Source organism: Cydia splendana, chromosome 26 (genome assembly GCF_910591565.1).
Source record: "Cydia splendana chromosome 26, ilCydSple1.2, whole genome shotgun sequence".
NCBI lineage: Eukaryota > Metazoa > Arthropoda > Insecta > Lepidoptera > Tortricidae > Cydia > Cydia splendana.
The window spans coordinates 864,407-876,050 of record NC_085985.1 but is presented as its reverse complement, the minus strand read 5'-3'; the positions used below and the strand labels follow the sequence as shown (position 1 = coordinate 876,050).

At 39.4% G+C, this 11,644-nt stretch overlaps 1 protein-coding gene across 1 annotated transcript; it reads right to left on the bottom strand.

The window, feature by feature from the left end:
- Positions 1-10,050: 10,050 nt before the first annotated feature.
- LOC134803089 (uncharacterized) lies at positions 10,051-11,644 on the bottom strand. The gene is made up of 3 exons (XM_063775795.1): positions 11,524-11,644; positions 11,229-11,381; positions 10,051-10,660 (listed from the first exon to the last, which is right to left on the bottom strand). The coding sequence occupies exons 1-3, from the start codon at positions 11,635-11,637 to the stop codon at positions 10,454-10,456; spliced, it is 474 nt and encodes a 157-aa protein (XP_063631865.1). The 5' UTR covers positions 11,638-11,644; the 3' UTR covers positions 10,051-10,453.

Here is an 11,644-nt window from a genome sequence, read left to right as displayed (position 1 = left end):
TCAAAGTGGTCAAAGAGTTGAGGCAGGGACACACTTACCCCACGTACGCAACGTTATGCATTGCATTATGACATCTGAACCCTGAAATTTGTATGCTTAGAAACATACTTGTCATGCGTTGCGTTGCGTATAACAAGTATATTTCTAAGCATACAAATTTCAGGGTACAGATGTCATAATGCATTGCATACGATGCGTACGCGGGGTAAGTGTGTCTCTGCCTTAAGCACACTAAGGGCCAGTTGCACCAACCACAGGGGGCCGATTTTTGAATTTTGACCACTCGATTTCGTGTATTTCGTTAAATAATATCTCCACTACTAGGCATTTAAATTCTACTAATAGAATTGAAATCGAGTGGTCAATACCAATAGATTCCAAATTTCGTTCGCACGTATTTAAAAAATTTGCATTTCTCCGTTTTCCACCGATTTTCGAGTGACGAAATCGAGCGATCGAAATTCAAAAATCGGCCCCCAGTTAACAGACTGAGATCTATGAAACTTCCCATACAATAAAATTTAGCGAACGCTTTAACGGCGACAGACGGTTTGGCGCAACAGTATAAACCCTCAGGGAATAGAAATATTAGATTTTGCAACAAGACATGATTTACATTTGGTAAACACATATTTTAAGAAGAAAGAGCATCATTTAATCACTTATAAAAGCGGCGGAAAGACTTCACAAATAGATTTCATACTTGGAGATAAAAGTCTAAGACGTTGTTTTCGAGACTAAAGAGAGAGTAAAGTTATACCTGGTGAGTCTTTGACCGCACAGCACAGAATTTTATTAACAAAATTTAAGCTTCCCAAACCTATCCGACATATAACCGATAAAACAGAAAGAGTCAAATGGGTAAATCTGACCGGCGAGAACGGCGGCACACTGATTAGAACACTGAATAATTATCTAGAGGAAGATATAAATGTAGAATATAAAAATAGTTCAGATATGTGGCTCAAGTTTGAAGATAAGTGCAAAGTACAAGCGAAAATTTGTTTAGGTGTCTCTAAAGGCATTATCAAAGATAAAGATCCCAGTTGGTGGAACAAAACCGTTAAACAAGCTATCCAAAACAAGAAAGACCTTTTTAAGACATGACAAATTAGCTGCTCTAACGAAGACCACGAAAACTACAAGAAAGCCAAATTAGAAACTAAAAGAACGGTTGCACAAGAAAGAGCTGCTGCCAGGGTGGGTTTTTATAACAAAATCGAAACTGCTAAGGAGGACACCGAAATATTCAAAATTGCAAAACAACGTTTTCGAAATACATTGGACATCAAAACAAATAAATATATCAAAGACAAATTAGGAAACCTTCTTACCTCTGATGAAGCCATAAGAACGCGGTGGAGAGAATACTTTGATGAACTCTCAAATGAAGAATTTCCTAGTGAGGCACTACCAGATTTAATACCTACCTCTGGACCGATTCCAGCTATTAGTGAAGATGAAGTGATACTCGCAGTAAGAAAAATGAAGAATAGGAAAGCAGTTGGCCCAGATGAAACCCCGGCCGAAATCTGGAAAATGCTGGGTAATATTGGGATTAACTGGCTTACGAAATTATTCAACCTTATTCTCTCAACTGGTAGTATTCCTAATTCCTGGCGAAATAGTTACTTGGCACCCTTTTTCAAAAATAAAGGAGATGTTAGCGAATGTACAAATTACAGAGGAATCAAATTAACATCACACACCCTCAAAATTTGGGAGCGAATTATAAGTAGACGTTTACTAAACCAAATAACACTATCTGAAAATCAATTTGGCTTCACAGCAAATAAGTCGACTTCAGATGCTATTCAGGCATTGCGAATCGTTATGGAAAAACACAGAGCAAATAAAGAGAACCTGCATGTTGTCTTTATTGATTTAGAAAAGGCCTTTGACAGAGTCCCCCGAAAATTAGTGTGGCAAGCGATCAGGGCGCAAAACATTCCCGAAAAATATATCAGCATAATCAGGGACATGTACCACAACTGCACAACTCGAGTCAAAAGCCCAGGTGGCCTTAGCGAACCGTTCGAAGTCCAAGTTGGTGTTCATCAGGGGTCCACTTTAAGCCCTTTACTGTTTAATTTAGTAATGGATTATTTAACCAAGGATATACAACTGCCGGTGCCATGGTGTATGCTATACGCGGACGACGTAGTACTCTTAACCAAGTCAGCTGAAGACATGCAGACCCAGCTTACATCCTGGATTAAAGCATTGGAACAAAATGGCCTCAAGATTAGCAGGAGCAAAACCGAGTTCATGCAATGCAAATTTTCTACCGAAGTCCAAGACGACAGAGACCTGTGCATCGGAGAACATCCTGTACCTAAGGTAACTAGGTTTAAATACCTAGGATCTGTCATCTCATCCGATGCCAATATAGATGCAGACGTCTCCCACAGAACACAAGCGGCATGGCTCAAATGGCGAAGCTTATCAGGGGTTCTATGTGACAGCCGTATGCCCATTAAAGCGAAAGGAAAGGTGTATAAAACTGCCGTGAGACCTGCCATGCTATACGGCTCTGAGTGCTGGGCCATAAAGAAATACCACGAGCAAACCCTTCACGTAAATGAGATGAAGATGCTACGCTGGGCTGGTGGTGTCACAAGACTAGACCGGATAAGAAACGAGTACGTTCGCGGAAGTTTCAAAGTGGCACCAATTAAAGACAAACTCCTTGAATCTCGTCTACGATGGTACGGCCACACTCGAAGAAGAGGAAATGACCATATTGTAAAAATTGCGCTAAACCTTCCTGAACGCCCTAGAGGAAGAGGCAGGCCAAAATCCACGTGGTGGTCCAATGTTAGAAACGACCTGAAGAACCTGAACATCGAAGAACAGACAACCCAGAACCGACCACTCTGGCGCAAACTGACAAGGAGACCCGACCCCACATGGGATAAGGGAAGGAAGAAGAAGAAGAAGACGGTTTGGCGCAACCGACCCTAAGTATGATAAATCTGACTATCGAACTTTGCTTGGTGACCAAGATATCAAATGCTCGTTATTTATAGAAAGCTCTCTCTCCTATTATCTTCCTGCCCCCTCTATCTCCAGACAGATATCTTAATTTTTAACAAGCAGAAACGTCTGCGAACGCTGCTATTAAGCTTAGAATAAATTTAAAAGTGGAAGAATTATTGTGTTCTTGTGCTAGGGTCCTCTTGATCCATACGGTGGAAAGATTTTCTGGCTATGGATGAGGTCTTGGTGGCTCAGATGGCAGAGCGCTGGAGTATCGATCCAGACGCCGTGAGTTCAAGTCTCAAGCAAGACAGTAATTTTTCCACTTTTAACCTTTTGGACGCCAATTACCGATATATCCGCACCGGAGGTCCAACGCTAAAGACGGATTAATCGGTCACAAACCACAGAGCAACATAGACCTACGACCCTACGTGCATATTCATAAAGTTCAATTCCAGTTTTGACACTTCGGTGACGTGGCGTCCGAGTGACAGCTTTTGTGTTTGACACGGCGTCGAAAAGGTTAAATAGCTTAGACAGATATTTGTCTATCCGTCTCAAATTATTAAAGGAATTAACTTATATAAAATGTAGAAAACCTTTTGAAAGTAAATATATACCTAGATAGGATCAGACTGGTAATCATTTCGCCATAGCATTCCTCTGTAATGACATCAAGTTTCATTATTCTCATTGGCAGGGCATGCGCAGACGAGTTCTCGAATCAACCAATGTAATATGGTCTTGGGCACAGAATAAATAATAGTACTAGGTACAGAAGACTCATCACTCTCTAACAAAACGCGTCTGTTACGATCAGGACAGATATGACCGCTAGGTCGCGACAGCGCCACGCGCGGCTTATGCCTAGCCACCAAAATTGGTGTGGAACGGATGTACTTGTAGCTAGCGACGAAAACGCGGAGTGAGCCACGCCTGTCTTGGGTGAGATACAAAGAAATTAGAGCGAGTCGAAGTTTTTACTTTTTACATACGAAACCTCAACTACCTACACCAAGGGGGGGGGGGGGGGGGGTGCGTTAGTGTTTAAGATGGGAATAGGTATGTTATTTCCTTAATTAAATTCCAACTCAATAAAAGAAAACAATACAGAAAAATATACCAATAGAGTTATTTTAATAGAAATAGACTGACGACTGGTCTGGCCTAGTGGGTAGTGACCCTGCCTATGAAGCCGATGGTCCCGGGTTCGAATACTGGTAAGGACATTTATTTGTATGATGATACAGATATTTGTTCCTGAGTCATGGTTGTTTTCTATGTATTTAAGTATTTATATATTATATATAGTTGTCTGAGTACCCATAACACAAGCTTTCTTGAGCTTACCGTGGGGCTTAGTCAATTTGTGTAAAAATGTCCTATAAGATGTATATATATATTTTTTTCAGTAATTTAACTTTTTAAAAGGAGCGCTACTTCGATTGTATGGGACCGGCTTTTTAGGCGACGGGTTCGTGTCGCGTGACTCTAAGAGCCACGCCACACTAGCGTCTTTTGAGCGTCGACGTCTAGTCAGCGCTATAAAATGGCGTCGCTGCGCAGTCGCGCCGACGTTGCGTCGAGCAGCAGCCAGAGAGTTGATGAGACGCTGACGCTCGGGAGACGCTCGCTAGTGTGAGGTGGTTTAACCACTGTGCCAGGCGTGGCTCGCTCCGCGATTTCGTTGCTTTGCTACAGGTAGCTAAAAGTACATCCGTTCGGCCCCAATTTTGGGGTTTGCCATAGCCGCGCGTGGCGCTGTCGCCACCTAGCGGCCATATCTGTGCTGATCGTAACAGACGCGTTTTGTTAGAGAGTGAGTCTTCTGTACCTAGTTCTATTATTTATTCTGTGACTGTGCTAACTAGTAAAGCAATGGGAATGCGACTAGGCAGAAAATTGCCCGTTTAATTCAGCGTAATGACATGTTGGCTGGACCTTTCCAAGGTATCATTTCGGACAGATCTGATATTCATAAACTAGTTCTATACCTAACTATTTAATTGGATATTATTTAAAGTGGTTTAGTTGGTAAGCTTATAGTCAATTTTACAATACATCTGGTGCTACATTACGACACCAGGTGCTATAATAAGCACATTACGTAACTACATCGAAAAGTATACCGTTATACAATACACGTGCGAATAGATTTTGACAGCACACGCAGTGCAAGTGTTATTTATTATTTAAAATAACACTTGCACTGCGTGTGCTGATCAAAATCTTTGTAAACTTTTCCGGCCTAACTCTACCTACATTTTTAGATTTATACATGGATATTTACTATCACTTATATTAAAATATCTGTAGGCCTAAGGTAAGCCTAAGATGGCCTAAGCTAAGTGACATTATTATTATTATGTAGTAAACGTTAAGGGCTCATTTAGACGATGCGAGAACTCGCATGCGAGTTTCATAACATTGCGGGTTTTGATCGGTCGGTTGAATTGGACGTAACCAACAGTCCGCAATGTAACTAAAATCGCATGCGAGTTCGCGCGCCGTCTAAATCAGCCCTAATTCAACTTCAACTAGTAGATTAATACCAACTACATCTACAAAATAAGTATGAAAGGTTCTAAGTAACTAATTACTATCTAAACACGTACTTAACTAGGTGGCCTATGTCCTAGGGCACCTAGTTAGGTTCTAATGGCTGCAGAGTGCACCGGCATTTCCCAAAAAGGTAAATGCGGCTTTCTCCTTAAGAAGGAGCCGCACGATGTGCTCCCAATCTGGATTGTTAGTGATGCCATTGGTATAGTCCGACAAGAAATTGTAGAAAATTCTTGAGGGCGCCAATTCCTACGTAACTATCACATTTTTGACGTAAAATGCTTAAACAAGGTAACAATATAGTATGGAGATTTTTAATAGCCGGTCAAATAACTTAGTCAGTAAAAAAAGGCGCAAAATTCCAATTTTCTATGAGACGATTACTCTTCGCGCCTATATTTTTTAAATTTGCCACTTTTTTCTACTGACGGAAATGGCTTGACAGACTATAGTTCCATTTTATCGTACTATAACAAAACTGATGTATGGAGTGAGTACTCTATGCTTAGGTACTCATTTCTCTATGACTACCCAAGTAGGTATAGTAGGTACCTACTACACTGAGAGAAAAATACTGTTGATCTAACAATAAAACTTTAACGCCACACAACCCACATTGTTACATTGCTATTGAGTTAACGTTTTTATTGTCGCTAGTTTATTGTTGATATAACAACATTCTGCAACAACTTTTACAATTGTCCAGAACACAATGTCTATTAACAATGTATACAACGTTGTCATAAAGTCAAAACAAATTTCGTGATTAATTGTTGTCACTCTGACAACAAAAAACTTTGTTAATTTGACAGTAGAGCTGTGTCACTATAGCAATGTGTACAACGTTGTCATATAATCAAAACAAGTTTTGTGACATATTGTTGTCAGTGTGACAACAAAGATGTTGTCGATTTGGCTGCAAAACTGTGTCACTATAGCAATATTTTGTGTGATACGCATATATTGTTGTCAGTATGACAACATAAATGTTGTCGATTTGGCTGCAAAACTGTGTCACTATGGCAATATTTTGTGTGATACGCATATATTGTTGTCAGACTGACAACATAAATGTTGTCGATTTGGCTATATAACTGTGTCACTATAGCAATATGTTGTGTGATACGCATATATTGTTATCAGTCTGACAACATAATTGTTGTCGATTTGGCTGCAAAACTGTGTCACTATAGCAATATTTTGTGTGATACGCATATATTGTTGTCAGACTGACAACATAAATGTTGTCGATTTGGCTACATAACTGTGTCACTATAGCAATATGTTGTGTGACACGCATATATTGTTGTCAGTCTGACAAAATAAATGTTGTCGATTTGGCTATATAACTGTGTCACTATCGCAATATGTTGTCTGGCACGCATATATTGTTGTCAGTCTGGCAACATAAATGTTGTCGATTTGGCTACATAACTGTGTCACTATAGCAATATGTTGTGTGGCACGCATATATTGTTGTCAGACTGACAACATAAATGTTGTCGATTTGGCTACATAACTGTGTCACTATAGCAATATGTTGTGTGACACGCATATATTGTTGTCAGTCTGACAACAAACATGTTGTCGATTTGGCTGCAAAACTGTGCCACTATAGCAATATGTTATGTGACACGCATATATTGTTGTCAGTCTGACAACATAAATGTTGTCTATTTGGCAGCGGACGGTGTTAGTGTAGCGATACATTGTGAGCCACACTAAATATATTGAATATATCAATATCAATATATTAATATATTCAATATATCGTCAGGTGACAAGCAAAAGTCACTAATTACTAAAAAAAAATTAACAAAAATCGACCTTCTTTTAGTACTAATATGGTTCACTATGGCTATGAACTTGTGGTGGTAATTAGTGAGTTTTGCTTGTCACCTGACGATATTATGTGTGTCGCACAATGTATCGTTACAGTGACACAGCTCCGCTGCCAAACAGACAAGATTTATGTTGTCAGAATGTCAACAATATATACGTGTCACACAACATATTGCTATAATGACACAGTTTTGCAGCCAAACCGACAAAATTTTTGTTGTCAGAGTGACAACAATATATGCGTGTCACACAACATATTGTTATAGTGATACAGTTATGTAGCCATATCGACAACATTTATGTTGTCAGAGTGACAACAATATATGCGTGTCACACGACATATTGCTATAGTGATTCAGTTTTGCAGTCACAGATCTGCTGTAAAATTGACAACATTTTTGTTTTCAGAGTGCCTCTTAACACAGGTATTTGTTACTTAAAAAGAGGCGCCAACACACAATTGTATAAGTAATTGTAATTCTAAAACCGAATAAACATTTTTTCATTTTCATTTTTAATTTTCAGTGACATTATATTATGTGTGTCTCACAATGTATTGCTACAGTGACACAATATACCTATATTATGTGAGAGCAAGCTACTTTTTAATATGCCAGCAACTGTAATTAATACCAATAACATGTTGCTAAGCTGTCCACACTGATCTGTAAACACAGCATTTAGTTAACTATTCCAACAAATCTGTTGGTGCTACCCAATCAATAGTCACTCACTCTTCAGACTGTCATCATAGCGATGAGAAAAAGGCAGCTTAAATTATAAAATGTATGAAAAAGTATTCTTCAAAAATCATGCAAGTTGTTTAGTTTTGTGTTATGCCTTAGATATGAACAATACTTAATACATTTTTTTTATATATACTTTCGCAAATAGCATTATTCATTAAGGTACCTAATAAACTTTTTAAATCTGACAGATAAATAATAAACACTAAATAGCCTTTAATCCTGAATGAGAGAGCCTGAATCTACATTATCAGACAGTGAAATAAACAAAATATATATCTTGCAATATTTTAAAGGATTATTCATAATTTTAGCTGCCATTATTTTATTGCTATAGCTATAACAGCGCTTTCTGTTCATGGATACAACTACTAGCGCAGACAAGCGGAAGTCTCTTTCCAGCAGAAGAAGATAGAAAGAGACTTCCGCTTGTAAATTGTAACTTACAGCTAGCCCCCTTATAATATCGGCCCCTGAAGACTTTTGGTAAGGTAGGCACAACTGGTTAGTTGCAATACATAGCTAAAATACTATGTTTACAGAGTTGACAGCTTAAAACAACGCGACGTTATGTAATGACTAAAACAATTACTTACATTACTAGAAACTATTTAAATAAAACAATTAATTGGCGGTGATTAAAAAGAAATTTGCCCTCTATGTTTATGATAGGAGGGAAATGCAAAAATAGTGAATAAAACATTAACTTGTACATTAATGTGTATTTATTTCAAATATACTTTAACTAATCACTAAGTAATTAAGTAACAGCAGTTGAGGCCCCAGGTCTCTAGAAAATAACATAACATGGTCCTTTGTTACATGTACCTACCTACAATATTACCAACCTCAAATAACAGCACATTCAAAAATAAAAAAAAGCGTTTTTTGGACCACTCTAAAGTCCACATAGATAATAATAATTATTTTCTTTATTAAGGCTCCGGCACACTAAAAAGCAAGGCAGAAACAGCGCGGGGCGGCGCAGTTTGAGAGCTGAGCTGAGTTGAGCGACTTGCGACGGCGGCAGCGACAACCATAGGTGGGAACGAAAGGTCCGATCGCTGTTTCGCTCCAACCTATGGTTATCGCTGCCGCCGTCGCAAAGCACTGAATGTCGTGGCCGAGCCGAAAGGGTTGTTGCTAATTGAAAAACAACGGAAACGTATGAGCTGAGTGTCAGCTTTAGTTTATTTAGACCATACATTTGCGTTGTTTTCCGGATTGGGTTGAAGTTATACAATGACGTCAATGACCCTGTGGGGCCGCGCAAACTGTCATAATGGCTGTAGTAAAGCGGGTCAAACGCGGTTGCGGACAGTTGCGTTTTTAAGGGTTGATTTCCTGCTAACGATGGTATCGGTCAAGCGTACCAATAAACAATGTTGTAGGTATGGGACACCGCACAGCGATACTCATGTCTGCGCGGCAGATCTATCAGCGTCGCTTTGCGGCGTCTCATAGAGCATTGTGTTTATTCCTGCATGTGACCGACGCGTCAGAGACCAACATCAGCGTGTATAGGAGGAATGGTTTATTAGTACAGCGGCGAAACTGCTTTCAATATGCCGGATCCTTTAATCGGAACAGTAACAGTAGTAATGAGTACACTTAATTACATTACAATGGCTTACGCAAAAAACATATTTCATAGTCAGCCCACCATGACTCATATTGATGAGATTGCAAGGAAAATGATACTGCATAGTGTCATAATCAAGATATACGGGCTCATCTTCGGAAGGAGCATCTTGATCACGGTATGCAAAGTAATGATCATCAAAGTTGTAACTTATTTATGATAGAAAGCCATGTGCTTCCTCAACCGAATAAAACTGCCAAAGGAAGTGTTGCATACCGCACAAGTAGTCATTTTCCTTTTTTCTACAATATTCGTGCAAAGAAAGTGTAACTGCTTTATCCCCTTGGACGTCAAGAACGCCGTGTTAATGTCAACGCAACTGTATCAAGCTAGGTATTATCAAATAAGGTTTATTAGTAAATTAGTTTAATGGCGCGAGACACTTATCAAAAGGCGTTCAAAAGTTTAATCAAGCTAATTTAATAGCGAAAGCTCTTAATGGAACTCCTTCAGAGTCAAACTTAGATTTCATCTTAAATATGGCCCGTTGGATAAACATCCAACAAGGTGCAGCTACCTTAGGGTACGCTAAGTCCAATGCCCAGTATAAATTACACGTCACCTTTATAGTCTCACAAATGGTGGATACTTGATATCTTAGCCCTCCAGCAGTGGTAACAATTTCATACGTATGTATATTAGCCCATGAAGGTCCGACCGCAAGTATGTATGGTTGTTTCTATGCCTTTTGAGAGGTTGAATGCCTCTTGTTGAGGGCAATATGTGGCAATCTCTGACGCTGCTGCAACGCGCGCCAGGAAACCAGTGCTTGCCTCGTGCCTTGACAGCCTCCACACTTTTTTTTTCGATACTGCGATAGTGTGCATTTGCCGGAGCAAAACAACAATTCCCAGCAACGCGGTTGAATTTGCTTGTTCCTCACCAACTGCAAAACAATCAAATGCAACCATTTATAATACATTACCATATTATGACCAATAGCTTAACTTTCATGCTGGGCTGGGAGACAAAGATAAACATAGAATGTTCCAGTTGCTTTTTTTCCCGGGCATACCTACTGTAAAAATCAGTAAAGGGACATGGATTGGACCGTGGGCGATAGACTGATAACCTGTCACCGCGTGCCGATTTTGATGATATCATAAGCCTCAAAACTTTGTCAAAAGTGGCATGATGTGACCTCTAACGCTCTGTCTACCACTCTACCCCATCCGGGAATATAGGCGTGATTATGTGTGTGTGTGTGTGTATGAGCATTCAATATGGAAAATTTAGTTTATATTTACAGTTCACAATCCTATTGTGAAAATTAAAAATTCCATAATCACAAAAATTACCAAAATATCGCTTAGAGGACACTTGGACTCGGACTTAGCTGGCAACGTTGCGTTTTTGGTGATTTCAAGACTGAAAAGTGTTTTAATAAAAATAAAAGGCAGATTTTCCATTTTAACGCGGAATATCCTCTTAAGACTAATGAAAACAGTTTTTACCTTTGGTTCGAAGTATCCTTCCCTATTATAATCTTGCAACGCCTGTGGAGGCTGTGGAGGCTGCACAGGTGTGGCCGGTATCGTAGGTGGTTGCACAGGTGTGATCTGTTGTATAGTGGGCTGTACACTTGGTCTGATCTCTAATGGAGTACCCTGAAAAAAAAATTTTTAGGTAGGTACAGTCACCGGCAGAAATATCTGCCAAGCTGTTCAAATGATTTAAAATCTTTACCCACCAAATTTCCGTTACCCACCCAGAATTCTTTTTTTAAGGATTAAGATTCAAAATACATACCTCAAGAGTTCCATTTGGTCCTAGAATTAATATACTTTGCCTTTCAGGCAAAGCTACTGGCACTGGGCTGCTGCATGCGCTGGACCTTGGAGAGAACAGTCCGGGGTCATTCATAAAAGGG